This window comes from Strongylocentrotus purpuratus, unplaced genomic scaffold (genome assembly GCF_000002235.5).
Source record: "Strongylocentrotus purpuratus isolate Spur 01 unplaced genomic scaffold, Spur_5.0 spur5_scaffold_15, whole genome shotgun sequence".
In the NCBI taxonomy this organism is placed as follows: Eukaryota; Metazoa; Echinodermata; class Echinoidea; order Camarodonta; family Strongylocentrotidae; genus Strongylocentrotus; species Strongylocentrotus purpuratus.
Window position 1 is genome coordinate 13,990,904 of NW_022145600.1, and position 15,258 is coordinate 14,006,161.

The window sequence follows — 15,258 nt, forward strand, 5'->3', positions numbered from 1 at the left end:
CATTTTTCATGTATTTAAATTGTCTCATTTATCATTAGTTACAGTACTAGTTCATTTATTATTGTTATATAGACTTCTTCATACCTTGGTCTTTCTTAATATTGTATTATTGTGAAACGTTTTCAACTACATGTTCTTCCAAGTTAGGTGTATTCAAATTTCTTTACATACCAAATATGTATTATTATATTTATTTGTAAATTCTAACTTCACTTTCATCTGTGCTGTAGATGTGAATAACTGGTGTTTGGAATGTGAATGTAATGTGCATGCCTTCTTGTGGGAGCCTTATCAATTTAGGAAGATTTAAAATATTGTGCAGAGGCAAGTGCTTCCAGTTAAACAACACTTTCTGTACTTCTGTATTTTTATGAAAACTTAAAATACATGACACATTCTGCATTTTAAAGAACACATCTGCTTATTCATCTTTTTGTCTGGGTCTCTCCCTCTCTCTCTCTCTCTCTTTCTCTCTCTTTATCTCTGTGCCTTTTCTCTTTTTGTCTCTTGATATTTTACACTGGTTTGTAACATTTTGTTAGTGTGTATTAATTTTGTGAAAATATTTTACTCTGGTACCATGTTGTATTAATCAAGAGGCTGTTCAGATCTTTCCAGCTATTCAGCATTATTAAGTTACCATGTGTGCAAATCAAAATATTGAAAAAATATATCAATAAAACATCTTAAGAAGATCAGTGAAATTCACTGCAAAAGTATTTCATTGTTTTTATGTGTATTTGTTCTTCTGCCAAAGCTCCACCCACATAAATATATTGGTGCACTTCAACAAGCTAAAATTTCTGTCTTTGCTTTTCTCTCCCATTTGCTTGAAGTTTATTACATTTTTGAAGTGATTCTGTAGGCACAGAAGATGGACTTAAATAAATCTGTTTTTCATCTTTTCAGACTTTTTTCCTCATCTCTTCTTTCTCCCCATCTCTTATCAAACTCTCCCTTGATCACACCGTTTTTTTAACCCTCTTTTAAAAGGAAATTTTCCTCATATTCTTTCTACCAAGTAAGTAATTTTCCACAAAATAATTTCTCACATTTTTGTTATATTCCTAGCCAGATTTTAAACATACAGATGATTCCTCATTGCCTATGTGTTGTTTACCCCTAATTTCCCAAACCTCATTCTATACCTCACATACTAGACTCACTGTCGGCTCTATTACAGCAATCATTCATTAGAACACAATCAAAAGAGACATCAAGTATGTTTGTTTACTTTAATACAATATGAGACCACATACATACATTGTACAAGCACTATCTGGTGAATAAGATATTTTTGTCTGTAACTTTGTGAAAGTTGAAGTGCATTTACCACATGAACAATGCATTTTGTTCCTGATATGATATGCCATGGATTTATAAAATGTGGTAATGCAAAAACTGCTTGCATTACAATTCCACTAGTCTGTTGTAAAAACAAACTTATTTGTATATATGATAACAATCTTTGCTCACCTATTCCACACCATATGGTCACATAATAGTTGTCTTGTGATTGCCTTTTTGCTTCAACCAAGGTGGTATACAATAACTTTTCAACTAATATGAATTACAAAAAGAAAACTTTCATATACTGAAAAAACAAACATAAAATAAGCAAAAGAAATGTACAAACATTCAATAATACGTTATTTCTGTCATGAAATGGTAAATACCATAGATTGCACCTCCATAAGAAATACTACAAAACATCTAATCAATCTAGTGTCATAATGAAGAAAAAAACACAAAACATGTGACCATTTCTATACTAGTACACTGCATAAAATCTTTGTCATTAAATTTACAAGCATAAGGAATGTAATTGTTAAAGGGAAGTCAACCCAAGCATCCAGTTGGCTTTGATAAAATCAAGGGGGCAGGGTTTCAATGAAAGTTTGCAGAAAATCTGATAATGGAAAGGCATGATATTTTGAATTCACTGATCTGTTTCTCATGTTTTCTGTTTTATTGTGGTAATAAAACTAAGCTGACATGAAGGTTCACTTCCATTTCAATCTGCACAAAAACGGGAACAATTAAATGTACATATAAAGGGGCGATGGCAAATATGTATGCAATACCTGCCATGGAGAGGGAGGGGGATACATGAAATATATATGGTACTGAGACATATATTTGTATACAATCCTCCATTTACTCTGGAGAATAAATACATGTCAAAAGATGGCCCCTACAAAATAACTTTTTCTAATGTAGTGTATCACAATTTTCTTTCAAAGTCTTTTCAACAAAGTCAAATTCTTAATTTATTAAAACAGTCCCAAGTAATATTAAGCCAAAAGACAGACACTAAGTAAAATGTGTAGCTCTATGAATATATGTTGGCCGACATACAAATAAAAAAATATACATATATGTTGGCCGAACTTTGCCAATCTAAGTGACCTGCTGACCCATTACACTGGGATTGCAATTTGGCAATATCTAAATCTAGAGCAAAAATGTGCATACTTATGAAACTTCATCTATTTGAGAACAATTTCTAGTACATATCATCCATAACGTTATTTCCAAACATTTCTTTTGCATTGCTGGATCTACACATATACATATACTCCACAATCCACATGAAACATAAAATCCTAATATACATATACTTGGCTTCATAAAAATGGCCATAGCTGCAAGAATAACTCATCTAAATATAATTTCACTTTGAATAATTACAATATCCACAATATTTCAAGGTGATGTTGACAAATTTAAATACGATGCGAGTACAAAGTAACAATTATAGTACTAAAAGTTTGTGATGAAAACAATTAACATAATTTCAACATAACTAGATAGTAAAGGGAATGGCAAATACAGCTAATATTCATACCAATGCAGAAGCATAATATAGTTGCTATCTATCAGTATTTATACAGCGCATACAATTTTTCACTCAAAGCACAAAACAAACGGCTAAATTCTTGGTATGCTTCTGAATCCCAAGAATATAATAATGAAATAATGAGCATAAAGGCACAAAACTATAATTCCTTCAACCATATTTCATATCTTGTACATGGTTTTTCTTTTTTGTAGATTTTGGATTATCAGGGATACCAGTTGGTTTCACCCCAATGGGCCTGCCGAAAAGAGACTGGCATGTTGAAGTCCAAAAAATGTGCTGTAAACTATGATGCTTGAAAAAAGCCTGAAATCAGGTTATGGTATTAAAATGGCGTCCCTCCATCATATACATTTAGCCTTCAATATATAACAGTTAATGATTAGTATATCAATAATATTCAACATTATCTGAAAAGATTCTCTAGTAGTTTAACTCTTTAATCTGCTAGTGGCAAGTTCTTTGATCTGACTGAAATAGTACAATGTGCTCGCTGAATGATTATCATTTGATGTAATATGCCACTAATGTTACAGAACATTACAGAATATAAATTCAACGGATTTCACAATTTTAAATACCATATTCTTTAAAATTACCTGATATGAAAATAACAAGTCTTACACTATGCTTATACAGCACACTGAGGGATGAACTTTAGACATTGTCAATACAGTACATTCAATCACATAAGATCACATTATTGGGACTACACGGTTTGGAGCCTTTCACTTCTAAGCACTCAGGTAACCTTTAACCTCAACTAATCTTTACCTGGCATAAGGCATACAAGAAATGTACACTTATTTGTTCGCATCATGCTTCTAAACAATTTGCTGAGGTTATTGGCAAGAGCTTGCAAGTATGTATTCCTTTACATACTTAAAGGGCAATCCAACTCTTGTAATAATTTAATTTGAATGATAGATGAGTTCTGGTAAGGACAAATACACTGGAATGATCGAAACATGATGAATCCATTCATAGTTTTGTTTCACACAATGAAAACAGTAATGTGCAACATAATTGTACAAAAAATACAAGATGTTCACATTTTGTGCAGACTTCAAGCTAATCAATGCTTACTGTGATTCTTCCAATAGCCATTTGAGTTGCTCAGTGAGCTAAGCAAATCAATGATTGTCACAACTTCAGGCTCTATGTACAATACACTAGGATGAACAACTCATTCACTGTAAATGTACACGCCATACATGAATTCAAATCAGCACAAGACAAGCAACCCACTGGACTAATTACCTGAAATCACATGTTTCATTTACTTTAAGTTTGTGCCAAATCTGAGTTGTCTTGAGACGCCTAACAAACAGAACACGTTTCCAAATGGGATTCTTGTTTTTATATGAAGTTAAGATTTGATAGAATGCTCATCATCACAATTTTTCTCTTACCAGAACCCGACCACCACTTTATAAGACTCTTTTTTTTGCATCAACCCTGTTCAGTAAACCTCTAAACTCACCAACCCTTAATCTACTCAAATATAAACCAGGCACTGGTCTTGAGCTTTTGTTCAAAATCAGGTTTAGCAAAAGAGATTATTCTAAGGTCAAAATTTCTTTCGTTAAATGTGATCTTAGACACAGGATCAAGTTTTAAATAAATTAGGAGAATACAGATTAAAACGACATCATCTATCATGTATGATGACCTTTAACCTTTAGTGAAACACACAACCTCCGGCGCATCGTATCCGCTCACGCAGAAGGAATGGCCTTCCTTGTCAAGGAATTTAGCTCCGCATAGCTGTACGTCGGTGATGCATTCTTGGTGCGCAAGTGATACCTTAATGTACAATTCAAAAAGAGAAATTGAGGGTAAGTATTTAAGACAAATTACAACAGCATGGATACGAGGGCCCCGTCTCATGAAGTTTTGATACAGTCAAACCTGCTTTAGTGACCATCTGTCTACAACAAACACATTTTTTGTTTCCCTTGAAAATGGTTTTTCATTGAAACAAGTACTCAAGGAACCTGTCTACAAAGATCAATTTTTGTGTTTCCCTTGGGCGGTAGCTGTAGACAGGTTTGACTGTATTAATCGCAACTATGTACATAATAGATGAAGACTGCAAACTTGCGATTGATTGGAGGACTTGGATTGATCCAAATCAATCCCCACTCTTTATAAGACGGGGCCATGGAGTATGGATACCAGAGGATGGGCAGAGGGGGAGGGGATGAAACAGGAGGCAAGTCTTTCAACCATAGAGCACTTCAATTATGCATTCTAATTTAATGAGATGAGGTGATCCAGGTCATTTTTAGGTTGACTACTTGACTGAAACCTGTGCAGCTAAGCAGCACCCTAATGTCTCCAAAAAATCACTTTAACAGTAAAGCGCGGGTCCATTATTTGGATACCTATTTGTGATGACATCTAAAACTCTCACAAAGCATAGGGGAAATGTACATGATGCCTACCAGATTCAAGGCAAATGATGTATTCATTTATGTTACAATTTCATATTGACACTCACTTGGCCTTTAGCCGTTATAGGTGTTACTATCTAGAGGATAAGTCACCAGACTGTGGATCACATGGTCAGAGGTTAAACTTCAAACTTCAGAACTCTATACCACTTGGCAAGACAATAATCTACCTTTACCATTTTCTAATGCAGCTGTAATGAATGGTACCTGGTAGCAATTTTAATTTTTTTTTAAAATAATAATTTCAGTGCCTTCTGGCAGCTTGGCTATAGTCGCCAAGGTAGTACTACTACCTTGAAAGTGCCTTGAGCATCCAGTGGTAGGGAAATGCGTGCACTTCCAATTCAACTTCATATTACTCAATTTGTAACAGGACCAAACTTTGTAGCAGCTACTATGACAGGGACACCCAAAGCCCCACTGCACTACTTATAGCTACTTGCGCCCTCTATATAGCAAACAATGCCTAATCGGTGACCATTGGTCCTTCGTAATCCTCTTTTTCTTATGTTAATGGAGAGCTGATTTGATGAGATAACCACCTGTCCAGTGACCTTGCAGGGTGGTCTAATCGCTCCTGTAAACTAGTACAGATGAGCTTTAATAAACAGTGAAACACACAAACAAACAAAAATGTTGGGTTATTGGAGAATGTGTTTACCTTTGCTTGGTTGTCATCAGCTTTCAATGACCATACTCTCAACATGGTGTCTTCGGATGTGGACAATAACTGGAAAACAAAATCAAAAGGTACAAAAGTTCTTAAAAACCTGGAAAAGCACATTTATATTTAAAAAAAAGTCATTGATCTTATGAATACATGCAACATTAGCAAGCTAGCTTCCACTTTCAGGATTCATTAATACAGCAATAATGTGATCTGAAATAATTAAAGGGCTTTATCACACTTTCCAGGGGGGGGGGGGGGTGAGCTTTAACGAAAAATAATGTAGATTTCAAGTTAATTCAAATTCCTTAAAGGTGAAATTCAAAGAAAATCACAAATATGTCAACTAATGTATCACTAGAAACTGGTAAGCTAACAGATGGCCATCGTACAAGTTTGAGGTCAGCTACATATCGGGTGATTTATAAAAATAAAAATACAACCACCTCCATAGCAGCTGGGATATACGAGAGATTCGCCAGAAAAATAACGATGTTTTAATGACGTCACAACAGGGACCAATACTGCCCAAGCAGACGACATCCCATAAAGAATGAACATAATTGCAAAGATATTATTTGTCAAATTATAATGAGTTTAGTGTATATAAATGTACTGGCACGTCAAACCGATCAAAAGGGGACATGACCCGATTCTGATAACTAAAATCTTTTGCTTGTAAATACACAGGATAGGGGTTAATTAACAATCAAAGAAACCAGACTTTCAAATTGAAAAGCCCCCGGATTAATATTAAGGACGGCATTTGTTCCCTCTTAAAACGCCGAACATACCGCGGTGTCTGCAGCTGAATATACAATGGCGTCTTATTTTGTTTACAAGCGACAGATTCCTTTATTTTTGTATCGCTGCATTTGTCATCAAAATAAAAGCATGCGCGGGGTATAGAGTGAGGCAATATATTATACATTTAGCCTGACGGTAGTGAAATAAGAGAAAGAACTCAAGAGAAGATGAAAACACAGGCACTGAAAATGTGTGAGATGTCATGGGACATCGTCTGCTTGTGCAAATCATGTCCCTGCTGTGATCTCACACATCTCAGCAGCGTTCGGAGAGCTATTCAGGTGCTATGCCGGGGCTGTATTTAAGCGTTTTGTAATTTATAATAATCATTACTTCGAATGTTTCCAAGCATTGAATTTTGATAACCTTGTCGAATCAAAGTTTCAACTTTGCAATAATGAAAATAAAGCTAGATTTAAAATCAATGAATATCTACTTTAACATCATTTCACATTCATTTGTAAATCTTTTTACATGTTTAATTGCCTACTTTTCATTATTGGCAGATTTCAATTTCAAATATACTTTCATTTAATAAATACATGAAATTTTGACAAAAAAATCTGATCATAAAAACACTATATTCCTCCCACTTCAGATATCTTATTAAATATTTTTGTATTTTGAAGATTATATAATTTCAGTGTTTTTATCTTGAGGTGGAAATAAATAAATGAAATGAAATGAAATTACTGACCAGGCCAACAGAGGGGGCTAGATCCATAGCATGAATCCACTTGGCGTGTGCACATATTTCAGTCATGAGGTTTCCCTTCTGTGTATCAAAGAAACGAATATGACCGGTCCCATAGCCTCCTATTACCAGGTTCTTATACAGGCACAGAGATGAACATGTAGCCCTGCAAAGCAAAATAAACAAAGAAACACAATTATTTGAAGCTCATACCGGTATTCTGAACACCGGTATAGTAATGCAACATGGATCTACTAATGGACAAAACAAAATTACATTTTGGGTTGATTGGTACTCTGGATATGTGGATATGAAACTTTTAGGTCTTATACCCGTATTCATTACAAAATGCTGGGTCTCTATGCTACGTTTCACAATCCTCATAAATTTCTATCATACTCGGTCTCAGTAGGCCTGTTTTCATCAGCTCAAGTTTACATTATCCCGAAGCTCGAAATTGCGTCTTCACCAGACCGAAACGCTCATCACAAACTTGCTCAGACGAGCACAAATTAGCCAACTATTTCCCAAATAGCGGGATATTTTCAAAACAAGACCAAGATTTCTCAGGATATTTTCTCGACCAAATATACCACCAATTGCAACTGCGGGCTGATGAAAACGCAAATTAGCTGGATAATTTGCGATCGGGATAGTTCAAATAGCAGGTTATTTGGCAAACTCTAGCTTGTGAACTGATGAAAACAGGCCCATTAGGGTTTATAGTATTTATTCAAGTGATATTAGAGAAACTGACCCTCCGCCGTTGATCCTGGTCAACTGATAGAACTTAGGTCCAGCCTGCCAGACCATGATGCAACCACTATCATCACCGCTAGCCATTAAGTCCCCTGCACCGGCTACTGCGCTGATGGGATAAGAGTGACCGCTCAGTGTCTCACTTAGCTGGACATTGGTTCCTCGAGATGGGATGGAAAATACCAGTACAGAACCAGTGGATGTACCTAAAGATGAATTTTAAAATATAAAGAGTACAAAGGATTTACATGATTAAAATGATAATGAAACAAAAAGACTACAAAAATACAAAATTTCTATCATTACTAGTAATAATACTACTATTACAACTTGTATTACTGTTACTATACTACTACTATACTTATACAACTACATGTACTACGACTAATACAACAACTACTACTACTACTACTACTACTACTACTACTACTACCACTACCACTGCTACTACTACTACTACGAACACTAAACTAGACACAACGTGATTGTACTGTTACTACATGAAAGAATTAAATCATTTTATTTTAATATTTTCAATGGTTACTCTTTTCTATATCAATGCATTATATGTTCTGCATGACAGGAAGTTCTCATATTCAATGTACATATTAATTTTACAGTGTTCTGTCAAATTCATCCCAAAAGAACTCAAAAGGTAAAGAAAGGGAAAATACAAATACGGTAATTAAGCAAGACATGCATCAAATAGACGAAACACTGTTCATACATGTGAGCCCATGCCACAAAGTTGAAATGGTAAAACATAGAAAGTGAGGTATACAGAGGTAAACAGGAGAACATAATGTGCAGTATAGGACTAGGGTCATATCTTTAAATTATTTTCTTTGCTACCATCATACGTTTCTTAGTTACCGTACATTTATTAAAAGGTAACTACGTATAGAACCCGCCATCTGCAGTGGAAGCAGCTGCTGTGATAGAAGTAGTGGTAGAGACCGAAGTAGTAATAGTAGTAGTCATGGTGGTAGTGTTACGAGTAGGGTATTCAATTCCAATAGTCTATGTCTGTTTTATACTTTCCTCTCTTTTGTAACAATTTGTCTTTAAAATCTTTATATTCCTCCACCTCTATCAAAGTAACTGGAATTCAATTTTTTTTTTGAGGGGGGGGGGGGAGGGGTAGATTGAAAATGTTACAGTCAGTAAGCCGGGTTAAGCCCCCAACAAAAGTTGTGAAATCGAGGGGTCTTAAGTTAGAATTTGGCAACCCATGTGTCATGGGTGCCTCTCAGTTAAGGCCATAAGTTTAGGGATCCTAAGAAATAAAACAAACCTGCAAAACATACAAATACACTGGTACGATCCTACAAAACCTATCTCCTGTAGGTGTTTTGATAACAAAAAAACAATATACGGTAAATAAAATGGTGTGCAAAAAGTATAACTGCAATCCGTGCTGACAAAAATTGTTCTCAGTAGTCACAAATACCGAACCTGGCGATTCGGGATCACGAACGAATGCAGCCCCTGAACGCAGTTAATTGAGTGGAAGGAAGAAAATTCCATTCAGATTGACTTGTGCTATTCTATTCACTGTGCAAACTTGTACTATATTCAAGACAAATTTTCCGGAATCTAAAAGTTTTGTTCCTAACAGTTCAAGGAGTATAATATATACGTTAATATCAATAATGTTCTCAATTTGACACATATCAAATAACAAGAGAATTAAAGCATAATTGCCTCGTCTTTAATAAATGAAATATATATGCAAAAATTATCAAATTTATCATTTTTTAGGTTTTGATATAAAATTTGTCCGGAGCATTACCGGTATAGGAATGCAAGTACAATGGCACCCCCTAAAGAATGGAGGGCAAGACATAAAAAGAACAATGAATTCTGTAAATTTACATTTTGCACACAAGAGTAGATGGTGTTTGAAAGTAATGTAGGAGAGAATCTAGGTAAATAAATCAAGTTGAACATGGTCTGTACCTTGTTTGCGAGCAACTACAACTACACCTACACCCAAGATAGTTTAGAATGTACATCATAGATTTGGGGGTTTTGGGGGTCCAGACAACTCGCCACAAAGACAACCCGCCCCAAGACAACCCGCCACAATACCCTGGACATCCCGCCACAATACCCTGGACAACCCGCCACAATACCCTGGACAACTCGCCACAGCCTTTTCGGACAACTCGCCACACTTTTTCCCATCATGATTTCTAGATCTAAAATGAAATGAAATTGTCATTTTTTCATGATTTTCGTGCTTTTATAAACACAGTCATTACAAAGAATAAAGAATAAAGTTGATTTCCCTAATTGTAACAATAATATATATTGAAATGAAATTGTCATTTTTCATGATTTTCGTGCTTTTATAAACAGTCATTAAAAAGAATAAAGTTGATTTCCCTTGTAACAATAATATACTTTTGATCTAGAGGTCTATAACAGCTGCATTTTTCTGTCCCAGAATTTTTTTATGGTAGGATACTGGAAGCACTGGCGTACTGATGGGGGGGGGGGGGGGGGGGGGGGCAGGTAATATTAGAATGTAAAGATACGCCAAAGATACATAGCAGCATATTCCTACCATCAAAAAGTTTCCTGAGACATGAACTTAAAAATCGTAGTCGTAACTCGTAGTCGTAGTACGCCTGGCTTGGGTTCGTCCAAAATAGATTCTTGTTGCAAGCGTAAGGAAAATCATCTTTATTCTTTAGAACAGCTCTCAAAATACTCACAATTTCCATGTTTCCTGTCATAACTGTGTTTATAAAAGCACGAAAATCATGAAAAATGACAATTTCATCTAAGATGAGGGATTTTAGATCTAGAAATCATGAGGGGAAAAAAGTGTGGCGAGTTGTCCGAAAAGGCTGTGGCGAGTTGTCCAGGGTATTGTGGCGGGTTGTCCAGGGTATTGTGGCGGGATGTCCAGGGTATTGTGGCGGGTTGTCTTGGGGCGGGTTGTCTTTGTGGCGAGTTGTCCGGGATTCATAGATTTGCATGCAAAAGTGTTATAAATCCACACTGATTATATCCATATTAAATCAATCATGAATACAAAAGCTACCTTCATGTATGTGAATCCTCTAAATAGTCAAACCTGCCTTTCAAATGACCACCTGTATATAAAGATCGCTATATTCTTTGTTTCCATTAAGAAGAAAAAAGTTTCTCATTGATACCTGTACAAAGGTACCTGAATAATGGGGGCATGTACATAAAGAGCTCCTGCTTTATATAAAGATCACCTTTTTTGCCTCCCTCGAGAGCGGTCTTTATATACAAGTTTTGCTGTATCAGTTTGTACATTTGCCCGGTACTGTACTACATAGATCTATCTCAAACAAATACAATCTAAATACTGTATCATCAACTATTAAAGCCCATCTGCACTAGTTTGGCCAGGGGGATTACCTCCCTGCCAGGTCACTGAAAGGTGGTTATCTCATCAAATCAGCTCTCAATTAACATAAGAAAAAGAGGATCATGGGGGACCAACAGGCACCGATTAGGCATTATTTGCTATATAGAGGGCGCAAGTAGCTATATGTATAAGTAGTACAGTGGGGCTTTAAAGAAGAGAGGAAGCTAGAACCTTACCAACTGCAATGAAGCTATCTAGCACAGATGCTATCCCTCTGGTAAATAGAAAGCCTGCAAAATAGCAAGAATAGTATAATGTATATGTATAGATACCATCATTAAAGGTTAAAGTTCTTCAGCTACAAAAGCTCCCACAATGGCCCAATGAATTTGGATATCAGCAGTCAAGTTTTTACAAACTTTCAAAATAGTCTATTTGGGCAAATAAGCAAATATATTAACCTTCAATTTAGCGAAATATATCAAATATAAGTCGACACTGCATAGTACATCATTATTTAGTTCCAATGTACATTTTTGATAAAAAAGAATACATAGCAATGAAATAATCACATTTAGCATATTGAAATGAAAACTTATTGATGTAGATTTCAGAAATTATTTTTTAGTTGCTATGTATTCGATGAGCTAGGTTTATGAATTAAAGATATTTTATGAAGTATATTTAATTTACCATCGTTGCCATCAGAGTTGAATAGAGCATGCCAAAAGACCAATGCTGAGCTATCTGGTTCAAACATCTAGAAGGATAAAAAATCAAACAAACAAACCATTAGTGAAACAGAAAATAGATTCAATACATTCAAATATACATGTATCTGCATGTACACACACTCCTTACCTATGATCATCAATTAATGATATTTCATTCCTTCTTTCCTGCGTTACACACGAGTCATGTACAGAATAATGTGCAATTGCCTAGATGCACTTCCAAAATTCTTTAGATTAGTTTCTCACTTTCTCTGCATCAGCCCATCTGCACTGAAAAGGCATTTATATTCAGACATACATGTACATGTACAAGCAAGTATTTAATTGAATACTTCAATTAAATACATCAGAAATATGAATATTTTGACCAACTTAATATTTTGCTCACATGTTCTTTTGTGCATGATCAATAAATATGAATTGAATTTAATTTAATTTAATTGATATTTAGGCCGAGATAAAATATTTAGCCAACTTGTACGTTTGGCTTAGTAAACAAAAATATGTTGATCTGTCATATAACAAAATTGTGATGGATGATCCTCTATAATTCGATCACACACATTTACAAACTCATTTTATTACATATTTTTTATTGATATCAATTATCAACTTGTGATTGATTTTATTTGAATCAATCACAACTTGTTGTTATATTAGACAGGACCCAACGTATTGGTTTATTGATAGTGTTTTCTCACCTGTACACCTTTCTGACAGCATACCACCATTAGAGTTCTTGATGGCAATTCACAGAATTTGGCCTGCAACATGCAAAAAGGAACAAACATATTGTCTAGAGTTTTGCCCAATTCGTCTAGTGGATCTGCTCAATCTAAGTTATACACATTGCTCAGGTTTAAACTCCAGAATAACTGAACCACTAAACATTCATGATAGCTAGAGGCCCGAGCATTTAATAGATCAAGATCTATTTGTTTCACCTACATTATTTTAACTACTTTCAATTGACATCAACATGAATATTGACATTCAAAAAATATTCCAAATATCTCTCACTTCGTTCTAGAAAATATATAAGTTTTCAAAATTATATGTCCTATAGATCTAATTGAACATTGTGAAATTGCATTTGTAATGAACAAAACTATTTTAATAAAGGTAGACCTAGTTTAGATCCCCTTTTTTTTTAATAAAAAAAAAAAAATCCTGAATTTCCTTTGGTCCAATCAATCATTTTCTTAACTTCATCTCATTAACCAGTTAACAATTAAGAAACATGTTGCATCTTTGCTTGAGCCAAAATAAAATATATTCAATCAACGATGAAGAATCGCTATTAAACCAACATCATCAATGTAGTCAATAGTCTTCCAAGTTCTCTAACAAAATTATTATAAATAATGACAAGTGTAACCTTTTTTGGGGGTGCGTGTGGCTTCAATTTAAAATTTGCTTGTGGAGTTGTGCCTCCGACTTTGTGGATCATAAGGCTATTGACTGTCTTGTAACATATATTTTAAACCTAGCTAGAGCCTAGATAAATAGAAGAGCAAGACAACATAAGTCAGATTGTCAGTCATTTGGTGAATCAAATGAGTATCAATTCAATGATAAGAAGATTCCATAACAAGATAAATCTACCTCAAGGATGGCTGCATTCTGAGTGACGCCTGCCACATCTTTGCAGTGCAGTTGTCGCTGTGTGACATTGGGGCTGACACCGCTCCCCGCTCCTTCGCTAGCACAGTTCGAGATATTCACCACCGCCTTGTGAACAACAGCGTAACATGTCACATTCCGCTCCGGCGAGCACAGAACAGAAAGATTGTTGTATCTCAACGACGCAGAGCTCTTCAAATGTACTGATTTTGATTTATGATACATGATGATTAAGGTGCAATTTCAGCTTTCCCAGGCTCAATAACAAGGGTCATTCATTCAGGAGCGTCCTGTAGTGAAGGCAATCGGGTCAAGAGGTGGTTATCTGTATTACGTCGCAGATGGCGACAGACACATTTCGGACACGGTGCGTGCCGATGGCAGACCCATGGACCTCGGGAAGTAAAGTTGCTCATGGCGGTCTGAAAATCGTCTCAGGCTTCCTAATATGGCAAATCTAAAGATACGCTGTAATACAAACAGGGCTAAATGTTTTTCCCGATTTCCCATTCTCTCCTGTTGTCCCCCCTTTTCTTTGTTTCCGTTTTGTATAAAATATATTTGTTGTTTTTCTTTCTCCCTCATTTATCTTTTTGATACAAAGTCCTCTCTTCCTTTTTGATAATCAATATAATCATCTGATAATAAACTATAAGTGGAGGACCCCCTCCCCATTGTTAAAAAAATACTTTATATTCTCTCTCTCTCTCTTTCTCTCCCTTTCTTTCCAATCTTTCCCTTCTTTCTCATAATTTATCACCGTTCATAATTCTCTTACCTTCATTTTCCTTCTTCTCTTTCACCTTCTAATCTACCTTTCTTTTCCCATCTTTCTTGATCCCTCTTTCCCTTTCCTTCTTTCTTTCTTATTTCCGATTCCTTCTCTTTATCCTCTATATCTCTCACTTTCTCTCTCTTTCCACTTGTCCCCATCCTTTTTTCTATGACACATCTCCTTCGTTGTTTAAGGAATAGATTTGTACAAACTTGGCAAACCCTAGTGGCAGAAAGAACTGTGTCTGCAATATCCTGTAAGGACAGGCCCGAGCAGGATTATACACGCATGTCATATCTATAATCATCCATATACATAGCTACGAGTCCTTTAGCCTAGATCAGGCTAGCCAATAGCAAACAGTTGCCAGATAAAGATGAACCACAGCATTAGAGTACTACAAAAATACTACATCTCTAACAGACACTGCTTTTAGAGCCACCAGAATTCATAAGTATTGAAATATAAACACCAAAGACATATCTATACAGAATCATAATTGTTTATGTTTTAATACAAAATATATTTCATTTC

At 35.4% G+C, this 15,258-nt stretch overlaps 1 protein-coding gene across 2 annotated transcripts; it reads right to left on the reverse strand.

Annotated features, from left to right (window-relative positions):
- Window positions 1-3,380: 3,380 nt before the first annotated feature.
- Window positions 3,381-14,189, reverse strand: LOC115924046 (WD repeat-containing protein 54-like). 2 transcript variants are annotated; one of them, XM_030985644.1, is made up of 9 exons: window positions 13,932-14,189; window positions 13,028-13,090; window positions 12,286-12,352; window positions 11,829-11,882; window positions 9,699-9,731; window positions 8,242-8,449; window positions 7,488-7,650; window positions 5,978-6,046; window positions 3,381-4,666 (listed from the first exon to the last, which is right to left on the reverse strand). In XM_030985644.1, exons 1-9 carry the CDS (start codon window positions 14,172-14,174, stop codon window positions 4,535-4,537), a joined length of 1,032 nt encoding a protein of 343 aa, XP_030841504.1. In that variant the 5' UTR covers window positions 14,175-14,189; the 3' UTR covers window positions 3,381-4,534. The 2 variants fall into 2 exon arrangements, with proteins under 2 accessions (XP_030841504.1, XP_030841505.1); XM_030985645.1 differs by lacking the exon at window positions 9,699-9,731.
- Between the last annotated feature and the right edge of the window lie 1,069 nt (window positions 14,190-15,258).

Excerpts from the sequence above, each read along its gene's own strand:
- LOC115924046 (XM_030985644.1), bottom strand. The coding sequence starts at position 14,174 with ATGTATCATAAATCAAAATCAGTACATTTGAAGAGCTCTGCGTCGTTG. Across the intron at positions 6,047-7,487 it reads TAGCCCCCTCTGTTGGCCTG|TTATTGTCCACATCCGAAGA; the intron begins GTCAGTAATTTC and ends TTTGTTTTCCAG. Across the intron at positions 4,667-5,977 it reads CTGATGACAACCAAGCAAAG|GTATCACTTGCGCACCAAGA; the intron begins GTAAACACATTC and ends TTGTACATTAAG.